Source organism: Alternaria viburni (assembly GCF_023758015.1).
Source record: "Alternaria viburni strain BMP 2772 chromosome Unknown scaffold_3, whole genome shotgun sequence".
Classification (NCBI taxonomy): domain Eukaryota; kingdom Fungi; phylum Ascomycota; class Dothideomycetes; order Pleosporales; family Pleosporaceae; genus Alternaria; species Alternaria viburni.
Window position 1 is genome coordinate 1608494 of NW_026055772.1, and position 13188 is coordinate 1621681.

Consider the following 13188-nt stretch of genomic DNA (forward strand, 5'->3'; position numbering starts at 1 on the left):
TCGTCCAGTGCTTCGATCTAGCAGCACGCAGAAAACTCTTACCATGTTGATCGTGATCGTGGATCAAAGTGCTGGTGGATGAGCTTATCCGGATCACAGCACTTCGTCAGGACTAGTGGTCGGCAAAAAAGACCCATCAGACAAAGTGGGTCGCGCTCTGTGGTTTCTGAGCACACGTGAAGATGCGCAGGAGACGGAAAATACAGCTCTGAGCCGAAGCATTGAGGCTGGATGTAGCGAATAGCACAGTAACCAATAAATCGTATATTGTATCCAGCGTTGTTGTAACCTCCACCTTGCTCCGATTCCACCAATCTCTCGGCGCGTTCAAAAAACGATGCTTCGCCATGTCCTCGATGCCCTGTCTTGCTGAGTCGGCTCAGCAGTATCGTTGGGAAGCTTGAGATCAGCCATAGTCTGCAACAGCCGATTCAAACGTTGTTCGGTCGGATCCGAGGTGATGGACTCTACGTTGACAGGGTATTCGCCATAGACGTGTTCCATCATCGACTTCTCCCTGTCATCTTCGTCTTTGATGTGCGCCCAGTCCTTGAGCAGCTTGACGTCTACCGGATTCATCTTGTCGCGCAGAATGCGGAATACGAGTTCAGATAAGAAGAAGTTACGGCCTTGGTCGCGCAAGCCCTTGGCGCACAATATGAGTGTGGCTCGTGTGGCTTTCATTATGGCAGGGAAATGCTCTTGTTGCGCTTCCGGGGTGCGTAGACGCTCGATCGAATCGAAGCCTAGCTGGACGAGGACCTGGAGTAGGAATATGTAGTATGCCTCGAAACCGTGACGGTGGAAGAACATATGGAGAAGCGTCTGCAGACTCGCTTTCGAGGCAGCATATAGTTGGGCCGGACTGAAGCCTGTATACTTTTGGAATGCGCCACTATTGTTGGGCCAGTTGAGAGACTTTTCCTTTTCCAGGAACGGTTGGAAGGTCATGGTAACGAGGTTGTGGAACTGCATGCTGTGACCCAAACGTTAGTCATTTGTACATGGAAGGTGTGTCAAATCTCACTGTAGCAGAAGCTGTGTCGGCATGGCGGCATTCTGTGGCTGTAACGGCTCCGGAAGATCACGGAACCATTGTACCAGCATAAGATGATAACGACTGGCCTGCTCAATATCGAGATTGTTATCTCCATCGTCCTCTGGAAGAGCCTTTCCGGCTATGTCGTTCATGATGCATCGAAGCTTGATGAGCGACAGGAATGTCTGTCCCAGGTAGATGGGGGTCTAGTAGCTTGTCAATTTGGTCCATCATGAGGGGCAAGTGGGGACGTACCACGTGTGTCGCAAGAGGGTATTTGACCCAAATCTCGCCAAAGAAGTCTTGTGCGTCTTGGTACGTGGGCAAGCCGTCCTCAGGTGGAAGTCGAGACAGTGGGGGCTTCATAAGGTAAAAGCAAGAGAACCTGAACCTACATCAGAGGCGATCTCAATACTACATTGGGGGCAGGGGCAGGAGGAGGGCGAGGGAAAGAGGAGACGAGGGGAAGGAGGAATCAGGTAAGCTCATACGCTTGCTGAGAGAAGATGCCCTAGGCTGTGATGGTTCTTGAAATGCGGTCCTTCTCGTTATTGTATTGCGCGCTCTTAGCAAATAAGTCTAGTCTATCCGCAAGCGCTAGAGCGTGAGACCACATTGTCCAGCCCATTTTGTCCATGCCATTGGCGAAGTATATTCGGCCTATGATGGTAGCTGCCTGGGCAGACGGAAGACTACACACGGCTTGTGACTGTTCCAGCTCCCATAGCTGTCTGGTCTCAGCCATACACCGATAGCTATAGGTGTTGGGGTTCCAAAACTCGGACCTCTGCCCAAGCGTACTCAAGCCGTGCTGTCGATCGTGTCAGCTCACAAGGAAGCAAGTGGGAGAAGCCAAGATGGAACCTACACAGGCTGCGGTGAGAATAGCGCTGACTAGGAGTGGTGAACAGTAATCAGACCTTCCAGCAGTCATGTCATCGAGAAAGTGATCTTTGTGGAAGCAAGGCCACAATGGAAACTCGTACAGGAAGTAGCCTTCGAGAAGGCGGGTGAGGAAGACGTCGTCGTCGCTTATCGAAGTCCACTTGGATGGCCTCAGCGTGTCTGGCGACATGCGTGGATCGTACATGCGGGCGCCGGGATAGGGCACGTGGTAGATGGCGCTGTGAGTCTGCTCCTGGATGTCGGTGCCGTGATGGGCAGTCTCGTCCGACAGGGCCTTGTACAGCCTGGAGGCAAGGTAGGGGTTGTCGGCACCGCCAAAGAGCGGCATCATGTCAGCAAGATAGGGAGCGGTGAACTGGTATGTCGTGTCTGGGACCAGCTTGAGCTGGACACGTAGACTGCCATACTCAAGGAAACGGAGGAGGGTGCGCTCGTCGGTGCCGCGACGCAGCTGGGTGAGGATGTCCTGGGCGACGTGCCATGGCTGGGAGCGCAGATGAGCGAAGATGTGCCGGAGGAGGGCATGCTGGGGGTGATGGTGTGCGTGGACCTGGACCTGGCCATGGTATCGCCTGGCACTGGCAGCAACGGGCCGGACCGCAGGCTGAAGGTAGTTGCATGGCGTGTGCCGCTTCCGGCACTCTGAGCACTGGGGACGTTCGGTCGAGCACTGGTAGCGTCAGAGGTGTGGGTTAGCTCGCGCACGGCCGCCGACTTACCTTGGTGATGCGGCCGCGACAAGCTTCACATGCTCCTGCGCCCACAATCCGCTGCAGACTCAACGCAGGCCGCGCCCGAGATAACGCCGCGCGCTGGGTGAGCTGCGAGCGGGCTGGAGGCAGGTTCTCGTCCATGGGCAGTAGCTGGCTCACCTGTCAGGCAGATACGCGATTCGGGTCGTGGCCGCGCCGTCTTGAATATTGCTATTATACTGCACGTGGGTGGTGCAGGGCTCGCGCACCTCGACCTCCCTCCTCGCCTACGTACGTGCCTGCCTGCTCGTACACAACATGACGTCGCCCGCCTCGACGCCCATTGGCCACGGCACAAAGCGCCTTCCTCTAATAGGCGCCCTCCTCGTCTCGAAAACTACCCGATTCTGGCTTATAATGGTCAACGCGTAAAGGTTGTCTGCCGGAATGCTCCCCCGTTCCGTCACCACGACGCAGCTGCTACTCTGATAAGGACTGCACTCGTAACTCCACGCTACGACATCTAGGCGGACCGTCGTCTCCGCCTCAGTCTTTCCCTCTACCTCCGCCTCTGCGCACGTGCTTCGCCCCTTCTCCCAGCACTTGCAGGTGGTCACGTCCGAGTGAATGGACAACGGCCGCTACCCGCCCGAGGGCTCCAGCTCCAGGGAGGCAAAGGTAGCCATACCAAGAATTCCTGGCCATGGATACCAGATGCCGCCTGCCACAAGAACTCCTCGGGTCCGCACCGAAGTAGTGAGCAAGGCTGTGAGTAAACTCTCTTGTACGATTGGGCCGGTGCTGACGTCCGCTTCTAGTGCACGCAGTGCCGTAAACGAAGTGGGCCCTTCCTCATGTCTAGATCGCTCAACTTCGGCTTGCTGACTAGCCCCAGAGATCAAATGCTCTGGCCACCGTCCGCAATGTATCAACTGTCAACGGCAGGACAATGATTGTCACTACGACCTGGAGCGCAAGGACCGCCTCAAAGGGTTTGTTCATGTCTTTGTTCATCTGCTCCACATCCCCGTCTGACTATCAAAAGAGCTCAACGCAAATCGCACGCCTTGACTGCACTCTTGATTGAAGTGAGCAGCCAGCTTGACGATGAGAGCAAGAAGAGAGTTGAGGATACCTTGGCATCTTTCGAAGACGACACGCCGCCTCCTCCACCAACACCTGCTCTCTCTCATGGCAAGCGCGCAAGAAGAGCTTCGTCACCTTCCCCCAATGACGATGCTCTGAGCGCCACCTCTGTAGATGGCGGAGAAGCTCACGTCTCAGCTTCAGTCGGCTCCAACGAAGATCTAGACTTCGTCCAAGAGGACATTCTCAATACGGATGAGGCAGACAACACGGGCTACATGGGTCACAATTCGCACGTTCAGTGGCTCAGAGCCCTGGAAACCAAGATCGAACAGCCCGAGGGCGAACCTGCCAACATGCCCTACGGGCCACCGGGCGTCGACGGCGACGCCTTTAACCAGCGTGCTGAAGCGCTTCACGGGCGTCAGCAACAGAGCCATACTCGCCCTTCTCCGCACCATGACAAATTTTCTGGCTACTACTTTTACCTTGACAAATCCAGCATCGACATCGATGTTGGTGATCCACACGTCATACCCTCTGCTGAGTCGGCTGAGAGGCTGTTCGACTACTACAAAGCAGTTGTGCATAGTCCATTCCCCATTTTAGGTGACATGTTCGAAGCTCAACTGAAAACGTACTTTGCCAAGGATCAGGGTAGTCCTACGCTGGTCGTCTGCCCAAAGTGGAAAGCTGTTATGAACCTCGTATTCGCTATTGGCGCACGCTATTCTCATCTCATCGGCGCCGAATGGCAAGCCGACGATCGTGATCACTTAGTGTATATGTGGAGAGCAATCCATCTATTGCAGCTCCAAAGCATTGATACCCTCGTTGCGCAGCCAGATCAAGCGCTGATTCAGGTAAGATCCATTGAATTTGGACCCAACATCTTTTGACCCATGTCTAGGCATTTGGGCTTCTGTCTTTCTACTACTTGACAATAGGTCATGTCAGCAGGTACGTCGTACTTCGGATGAACGAAGGCACATTCACCTTTGTAGCCTGTAAGTATGCTAACAAGGGACGTTGCAGAGCTTGGTACATGATTGGCATCGCCCTTCGACACGCACAGGCCGCAGGCTTGCACCTCAGACACGAAGACCCTTCCATGTCTCCCAAGAGAAAGAAGGCCCTGGCCCAGATTTGGTGGTCACTTTACTCCATCGAATGTGTTCTTACTTGCATAACTGGGCGCCCACGCACAGTAAGCGCCATTGACTGCACTGTACCGCCACCAGGCGCAAAGGGTACAGAACTGGATTCATCATCTCGCGAAACCACCACATCAGCTGCAATCAGGCAGGCATCTGAGTCTTCTGCGGGCGAGTCCATGATCAAAACCAGCGTCGATCCGTTTGACGTAGCCTACGTTAGGATCGACATCCTCATGGACAAGATTTTGTCTGGCTTGTATTCCGCCCAAAAGTCTGCCAAGTCCTGGAAGTCTGCCCAAAAGGAGATTGCTTCGCTATCTGACGATTTAGAAGCCTGGGCCTTGCACTCCCTGGTTCGGGGTCCAGCAACAGCGACTGCTGCCACTTCAGAGAGCAACCTGAGCCGAGAGCAGGTGCTGCTTTACATCTATTACCACAACGCCAAGATTTGCATCACCCGGCCCTGTCTATGCCGGCTAGACCTGCGCATAAAGGGCCAGAGCGAACAGTCGACTCGATTCAACCAGAAGTCTGCTGAGGCCTGCATAGGTGCAGCTCTAGATCTCACTTCCATGTTGCCAGATCCTCCCAATCCTGCGTGGTTTTACGGACACGGTCCGTGGTGGTGTGCTGTTCATATAAGTAAGAACCTCACACATTGCGATATGGGGCTTGGCTAACCACCTCTATAGTCATGCAAGCCCTTACGGTCTTACTTCTTGAGTTGTCATTGGACGGCATACACCTAACGGTCGAAAAGTCACACATTACAGCTTGCATCGATAAGCTCATACGATGGTTGAATTCGATGAAACCCGTCGACGCAGTCAGCGAGAACGCATACAATGTTATCGCCAGAGTCATGAATAAGCAGACTAAAGAAGAGGCGGCCCGTCGTCGACTACCTCAGCCACAAATAACGGATCAGCACCAAAAGCAGCAAGATATAGAGCATATGGCCTTTGACTCACAGCAGCGATATCAGCCGTACAGTCAACCTCTTACGTTGCAGCAGTCAGATGTTGCATGGCCAAGCGCTGACCCATTCAATAGCAACATCTATTCGCAGTCCAACACAGGCAACTTCGATCTCTACGACGCTCCTGGCGGCGATATTTTGAACGATCCCACCACTGGGCTAACAGAATACGGTCAGCCTCTGAATCTGTTCTATGGAAATCCCTACGAATCGACTTTCGATCACTGGGAATGGGATCCAGCGACTTTTCAGGATCCAGATCAGCAAGGTTATCCAGGATATGAAGGGTATGATCCAGGTGGTGGCTAGATGTGTCGCGTACACTCGCCAGCACTGTGGATGAAAGAGGTATGAACATTGCGCCTTCAAGGACATGGGTTCAGAACAAAATATAGAATGACAGCGGCATGTCTGAGCAATCGGTAATCCCAGTCTCGTTGTACAACACCCAAAAAAAGCATGTAGTATACCACATAATTGCTGTGTACACTACTGTACCAGGATTACCGTTATCCCTGCAGCCGTTGAATGTGTCCCACTTTGCTGCTGTTTTCCACCTTAGCATAAGTGCGGTTTCATGAGACTCCTTGCACTTCATCTTTGATATAATACTCATCACGGCGAGGTAAGCCCCATATTCCATGCCAGGGTGAATTTGTATAACTGCATTTCTAATTTTGGTAACGACATGATAGACCAGAAGAACATACTAGCAGTAGTAGAACATCTAAAGTTCACAAGCTTCCACATTGTACATACCCTGAACAACCTGACAGTTCTCCCCATATCGCTCCAGCGCCTCCCTCACTGCATCTTCCAACTGCATGGTTTCCACACTAACAAGCTCATTCTGAACAGTCTTCTCCAAGTCCTCCGCATGACCTTCATCATCGCCCTCATGAAACTGGTTACACACGCCCAACCCCTTCATCGCTTTACCCATCTGCGCTTTCCCTTCCTCCTGCTCACCGCCTTCCTTCCACTTCTCCAACACGATCAAAGCGTTTCGGTGGATCTTATCCACATCGACGTGTGAGATGGTGAAGGTGGTATCGAGAGCCTTTTCAAGGGTGCGCAACAACGTGTTTTGCGTGACGGTAGAGGAAGGGGAAATGGGATCGAGGAGGACGGGGCGGTTGCGGATGGGGTCGGGGTTGCGGAGCATGTTTCCTGCTGCGAAGCCCATTGTGGGTAGGGGTGTCCAGTGTAAGGGTTGGTTACCGGAGCCGTAGATGCGGGCGTGGCGGTTGGGTATGTCTGGTCATCATATGTTAGCGGGATGGTGATGGTGTGGAGTTGATGGGGAGGTGCTCACCAAAGCCTGCTGGACCTTTCATCAACCCTAGTATATGCTGATAAGTATCACGCTTCAAGTCGAATAGTTAGAGGAATTACATACACATATCGAAGAACGGCCCACCGTTCAAACTCGTCCACGCTATCTTCCCCTCCCTCCCCAATCCCTCCAGATACTCTCTGATCCTACATTTACCGCCAACGAAAGCTTCCGGTAACCTTCTAAACGCCGCCCGGGTGATCTCTCCGACGAATTCGTTGGCGAAGAAGAGCTTGACGCCTGCAGCGATCGCGGCGTCGATGATGAGTTTGGATGGCTCGTAATGCGTGGCTCCGCCTGTGATGCAGTTTACGACCGCGTCTTGGTTCTCGAATGCGGTTTGGAGAGAGGAGAAAGATGTGTAGTCGACAGTGCGGTGGGTGATGGTAGGAGGTGGGTTGTAGGTTGATGTTGAGCGCGTGATGCCTGTTATGGTGAAGCGCGGTTTGTCTTTGAGGAGTTCGGTTATGATGGCGTTTCCGACATTTCCTCCCGGCTAATACACATGTTAGTTTTGGCCGTTGTAGAGCAGTTTGAAGGGAGGTGACATGTGAGAGGAATGAATGGGAGGCATACACCGAGGATTGCAATGTGCTTGAGATCCATGTTTGTCACTTTATCCGCGATAAGTATGGATGGCTGTAAGATACTCGATGGTGTTTTTCACTGATGGAATGCGATGCTGCATTCTATGCGACTACATGATCTTATACGCTTCTGCAATGTGAAGTGCTCGCCCAACAATCACCAAAGTTTCCGAAATAGATGTCGCGGATGCATCATTTCGCTCATTTCGTCCACTATTGAGGTTCGTTAAGGTTCAGGCTGATGTAGGCAGCCATTTGCATGTTTGCCTTGCAGCTGCCTGATGTTGGAAGGCGTTCGGCTTGGGTCTGGAAGCTGCATCCTTCGGCTCGGGAGATGAGAGACCACCGATGCTCATCCGAGACCACGCTTGGCTCATTCGGGGTTGGTGCAGCGAAAGAGGCTAGCTTACTCACGTGTTTCGTCGGCTTTTGAACTCGAACAAGCTGGCAAGGTCAAATGCCGAGCGTGTTCTATATTCGTGTCATCATTCAACGCGAAGCAGACGCGTAGTTGAAGCAAGGAAGACTACAGTAAATAGGAGCGTTTCTGCTGAGCGGAGGTTTGGGCAGATACCTGTTCTTGTTGTCGGATGTTATCATCGCTGCATATGCTTTTGGAAGTGACGATGGCGGGGCAGCCGAGGCCGTGATGGTGGGGTCGCATCATCTCAATACACAGATTGTTGTAACAACACAATAGTGAGGATAGCAAACTGTCATGCTTTCGATTGAGCGGAGTAAATTACCACGCTTGATGTTCCAATCAAGCAAGTTCGGTCCGAGATAGGCCGCTTTGAGCAGCGCCGTTGGTGGACCTGGGCAGCACGTAATAAAAGGTTACCAAATGCCGCTGCGCTCAAGATAACATTAACCGGCGACTCTTTCCTCCCGACCCCTCCATTCTACCAGAGCACTCAATTACCCTTTCCTCACCTTCACAAACCACACATCCGCCATGTCGCAACGAGCAGCACTTCTTATCGGCAAGCTGTCACACGCCCAAAAAGAATGGCAGGCGTGTTCGCAGGTGGCATCGAAGCTGCACGAGTACCCCGATGGTAACCGAGAAGACTTCCTCTCAAAGTGCAAGAGCGGTGAATTTGACGGCATCTATGCTCTCTACCGAAGCAACGACTCGAATCCAATTACCGGAGATTTCAACGCAGAACTGCTCGACGCTCTACCCAAGAGCCTAAAGTACGTTTGCCACAACGGAGCGGGATACAACAACATCGATGTCGCAGCATGCACGAAGAGGGGAATATCGGTTTCGAGCACGCCAATAGCGGTCAATGACGCGACTGCAGATGTTGCCATATGGCTTATGCTAGGCGCGCTGCGGAACATCAAGCAAGCATACATGGCCGTCAACAACGGTTTGTATATCCAACTTTCCGTTAAACGGTTGCTGACACATTGCACAGGCAAATGGCGCGGTAACTTCTCTCTCGGTCACGACCCCAAGAACAAGACACTCGGTATCCTAGGCATGGGTGGCATCGGTTCGGCAGTTGCACATCGCGCAAAGGCATTCGGCATGAAGATACAATACCACAACCGCAACCAACTACCAGCCAACGAGGAGAATGGAGCAAAGTACGTCAGCTTCGAGGAACTGCTCAAGACATCCGATGTGCTCAGTTTGAACTTGGCACTCAACCCGTCGACTACGCACATCATTGGCAAGGAGCAGTTCAACACAATGAAGGACGGGGTGATAATCGTCAACACTGCACGAGGTGCATTGATCGATGAGGCCGCTCTGGTGGACGCGCTGAAGAGCGGCAAGGTCTGGACATGTGGACTGGACGTGTTTGAAGAGGAGCCGAAGATCCACCCGGGACTGCTGGAATGCGAGAGGGCGGTGTTGCTGCCTCACGTTGGAACTGGCACATACGAGACACAGGTGAGTGACGCTGTCCACGCATCTCATTGATTCTGAATCACAACTGACGGCTTTCAGCGCGACATGGAGATATTAGTCTTGGACAACTTGAAGTCGGCTATCCAGAGCGATAAGCTTTTGACGCAAGTACCCGAACAGAAGGGCAAGGCAAACTTGTGATTGATCGTCTGGACGATCGGTCTTCGAATTGGAAACATCTGTACTCAGTCTGATAATGAAGATATGATGAAAACCAGCCTACAAATATTCTTCTGCATGAAGCAAACTTGACATGACTATAACCAAAAAGCTTTGTGTATTGCCGTTCACATAGTCCCGACGCGCTCTATGCTAGGCCGCATGTCGGCTTAAGGAACAGAGGAGGCAGCGTCGGAGCCGGTGACTTGGCTCGGCATATGGATTGCTTAGTGATTAGGCCAATGAGAAGCTTGTAGCAATTTCAATCGCCTAGCTTCCGTGCGGAGGCAGGATGTGGAGGAGGAAAACCTGGGGTCGGTCTTTGAAGGAATGTGGAGAAGAAGGGGAACTGTAAGAGTAAATCTGGAGTCGGTCTTTGCATCGTGAGAACATCGCACGTTCGAGAAATTATCGGCTGCCGTTTGGGTTCTTCACATGCACAAGACGAGCTCACCGCCCGTAAGCAACGCTAAGCATGGGCCTAGTCTGGCACCCGACGTCTTCGCACGTGAACACATTCGCACATTCGATTCCTTCAGAAACTGCATCTGCGCTGCACAGTCAGCGACTCATCCCGTCCGTTAGTCCTGCAGCCGTTTGACTCGTTTACTCATACTGCAGCTGTAGGATTCACAGCAAGAGCCTCAACACAATCGCAGCAACGGCGTTTGAATGGAAGGATAATTACCACCCGCCATGCCGACCCACCAGCTATGGGGCGCTCCGCCCTGTGACTGGCACATCTGGAGTCCCCACGATACGTCCCCACGTCATTCTCCCCGACGTCGCGTTACACTATGCCGACAGCCAAGCCAAATGGGCTTCGCCTTTTGCCTGCGGGTTTTGGCTTCGGAGTTTGGCTAGCTGGGCGCTGCGAGGCTGGTGCTGGGGAAACTGACGATATATAGTCGGATGCTTGCCGCGATGTTACCTTATCTAGGCACATTGACAGATCGACATCACTGTCTTTGACCGCTCGTCGCATCGCCATCGCATTCGCGTCGGCCTTTTCTTCTGTCCTATTTGGCTTCCTTTGCGACGCGCTGCCATCATGGCCAAGCTCAACATGTCCGAGGTGTGGGCGGACATCAAGACGTACCGTCGCGCCTATGTACTGACCGCTGTGGCTTCTTTTGGTGGAATGCTGTTCGGTTGGGACACGGGTCTTATCGGAGGTATGTGTGCGCAGTCGCACGTGCAATGATCATGGCTAACGCGCTTGTAGGTGTCTTGACGATGGACGCGTTCCAGCACTCATTCGCCCTAGATAAGGACAGCAAAGACTTTGCCAATCTGCAGGGAAACATCGTCTCTGTCCTTCAGGCGGGGTGTTTCTTTGGTGCATTGTCTAGTTTCTACGTCTCAAACACTTTTGGGCGCAAATGGGCCCTGATCATTGCGGACGTCATTTTCATCCTTGGGTCTTTGATCCAAACCTTATGCGGAATTGGCACGACAAGTCTCACACAGCTTTACATTGGACGCGTCATTGGCGGTTTCGGCGTTGGTCTGATTTCAGCGGTCGTCCCTACCTACATTGGAGAAAATGCGCCAAGGGCTATCCGAGGACGTTGTATTGGATGCATGGTATGACCTGTCAAGACTGCTTTTCTGGAACCGACCCACTAACGCTAGTAGCAACTCTTCAACGTGACTGGTATCTGTCTGTCCTTTTTCGTAAACTACGGCATATCGCTCGACATCCCTAGCCCCACAGACGCGACAAAATGGCGTGTGCCATTTGCCCTCCAGATGCTTCCCGGCGCCTTCCTGCTTGTGGGCATGCTATTCATGAATGAGTCTCCCCGCTGGCTCGTCGAGAAGAACAAGCTCAGCCAAGCCGCCAAAGCTTTGGCCCACGTCCGCGGCAAGAGCGTCGAGGACCCTGAGGTGGTGCAGGAGCTAGACGAGATTATTGCCGACTTTAACGGCCATGAGAAGATGCCAATGATGGCTCAGCTCAGGGCTGCCTGCTCGAGCAAGAAGATGCTGTACCGCTCGAGCTTTGTTGTAATCCTCATGTTCTGGCAACAGTGGACCGGTAAGGAGTTCCGACCTGCAATCTGCATTTGAGGCATATACTGACGTGGTGATTAGGTACCAATTCGATCAACTACTATGCGCCGCAAATCTTCAAGCAGATTGGCCTCACTGGCAACTCTTCCGGGCTATTCGTACGTATTTTGTAAAGACTGCATGCGAGCCAGACTAACATGCAACTAGGCAACTGGAGTATACGGTATCGTCAAGATCGTCGTTACCGCGATTGGCCTGATGGCCTTCACCGAGCAACTCGGAAGGAAGTGGTCGTTGATCCTCGGCTCGATGGGCCAAGCCTTTGCGATGTACTACATTGGCGTCAACCAGGCAGTCCACCCACCCACAGGTGAGCTGGATGGCAACGCAATCTTCGCCATCATGTGCGTCTATCTCTTCGTCGTGTTCTACTCGTTCGGGTGGGGACCGATCCCATTCGTGCTGGCATCGGAGTGCAGTCCTAACCATGTGCGCTCTCTGCTCATGGCGGCCTCGTTGATGACGCAGTGGCTCTTTAACTTTGTCATCGCAAAGATTACCCCCCTGATGCTGGACAACATTACGTACGGAACGTTTCTTTTATTCGGCTCGCTGTGCATTGTCATGGGTATCTGGACGGTGTTCTGCGTGCCCGAGACGAAGGGAGTGCGCCTGGAGTCCATCGGCGAGCTGTTCGAGGGCAACATCATCAGGGGTTGCATTCAGGATACGGTGCCGAGCAAGTCGCGGGCGAAGCAGCTCAGGCACCATCACGCCACGGACGATGCCGACTCGACCAAAAGCGGCGTGGGCAAGGCTGCGCGGGTTGAGCAGATCGAGGATGTGTAGAGCATCGGGCGGGAGGAGGCGATGGCAAAAAGCAAGAAGCAGCCAATGTTCAGTGCTTACGTTGCGGCGCGTCCGGCGGATTAGTACCGCGAGGAGTGCTTCGGTAGCTGAGAGGTGCCGAAGCCATGGCCCTGTAGCTAGACCAATCGATCGCGAACATGAGACTACACTGTGCATCAGGATCTGTACGACGTGTTCATACAGCGAAGATCGTGAACGGAACGAGGAACTGAGTCGGCCCGCGCAGGGCAGTCGCACCGGACGAGTCACGAGGCCATGGCGGACCTGGCGGTCAAGTTGGGTATCACAGGGCTATCCCGAGCTAGCGGGGTCAGTTGGGCGGCGGAAGACGTCTGTAACAGCTAGAGAGGGCAGCTAGGCGGCGGGGCGACGTTGTTGACAGGTCGAGGGTGCATGTGCTGACGTGCCTGTGGCAGCAGTGGGCACCTGGGCAGAGT

The 13188-nt window shown here is 53.2% G+C and overlaps 6 protein-coding genes across 6 annotated transcripts; 3 read left to right on the forward strand and 3 right to left on the reverse strand.

Moving 5' to 3' along the window:
- Nucleotides 1–327: 327 nt before the first annotated feature.
- On the reverse strand, nucleotides 328–1405 carry J4E79_002158 (uncharacterized protein; the record flags this gene model as incomplete). Its single annotated transcript, XM_049351059.1, has 3 exons — nucleotides 328–976; nucleotides 1028–1245; nucleotides 1295–1405. 3 exons carry the CDS (start codon nucleotides 1403–1405, stop codon nucleotides 328–330), a joined length of 978 nt encoding a protein of 325 aa, XP_049214898.1.
- A 145-nt stretch (nucleotides 1406–1550) lies between these two features.
- J4E79_002159 (uncharacterized protein) lies at nucleotides 1551–2799 on the reverse strand (the record flags this gene model as incomplete). The annotated part of the gene is made up of 3 exons (XM_049351060.1): nucleotides 1551–1766; nucleotides 1908–2594; nucleotides 2665–2799. The coding sequence occupies 3 exons, from the start codon at nucleotides 2797–2799 to the stop codon at nucleotides 1551–1553; spliced, it is 1038 nt and encodes a 345-aa protein (XP_049214899.1).
- A 465-nt stretch (nucleotides 2800–3264) lies between these two features.
- On the forward strand, nucleotides 3265–6168 carry J4E79_002160 (uncharacterized protein; the record flags this gene model as incomplete). The annotated part of the gene is made up of 5 exons (XM_049351061.1): nucleotides 3265–3409; nucleotides 3533–3629; nucleotides 3683–4586; nucleotides 4799–5495; nucleotides 5654–6168. The coding sequence occupies 5 exons, from the start codon at nucleotides 3265–3267 to the stop codon at nucleotides 6166–6168; spliced, it is 2358 nt and encodes a 785-aa protein (XP_049214900.1).
- A 418-nt stretch (nucleotides 6169–6586) lies between these two features.
- On the reverse strand, nucleotides 6587–7801 carry J4E79_002161 (uncharacterized protein; the record flags this gene model as incomplete). Its single annotated transcript, XM_049351062.1, has 3 exons — nucleotides 6587–7116; nucleotides 7259–7691; nucleotides 7772–7801. 3 exons carry the CDS (start codon nucleotides 7799–7801, stop codon nucleotides 6587–6589), a joined length of 993 nt encoding a protein of 330 aa, XP_049214901.1.
- Nucleotides 7802–8737: 936 nt separating this feature from the next.
- On the forward strand, nucleotides 8738–9847 carry J4E79_002162 (uncharacterized protein; the record flags this gene model as incomplete). The annotated part of the gene is made up of 3 exons (XM_049351063.1): nucleotides 8738–9158; nucleotides 9207–9688; nucleotides 9746–9847. The coding sequence occupies 3 exons, from the start codon at nucleotides 8738–8740 to the stop codon at nucleotides 9845–9847; spliced, it is 1005 nt and encodes a 334-aa protein (XP_049214902.1).
- Nucleotides 9848–10916: 1069 nt separating this feature from the next.
- Nucleotides 10917–12730, forward strand: J4E79_002163 (uncharacterized protein; the record flags this gene model as incomplete). The annotated part of the gene is made up of 5 exons (XM_049351064.1): nucleotides 10917–11040; nucleotides 11091–11452; nucleotides 11504–11906; nucleotides 11963–12039; nucleotides 12089–12730. The coding sequence occupies 5 exons, from the start codon at nucleotides 10917–10919 to the stop codon at nucleotides 12728–12730; spliced, it is 1608 nt and encodes a 535-aa protein (XP_049214903.1).
- Between the last annotated feature and the right edge of the window lie 458 nt (nucleotides 12731–13188).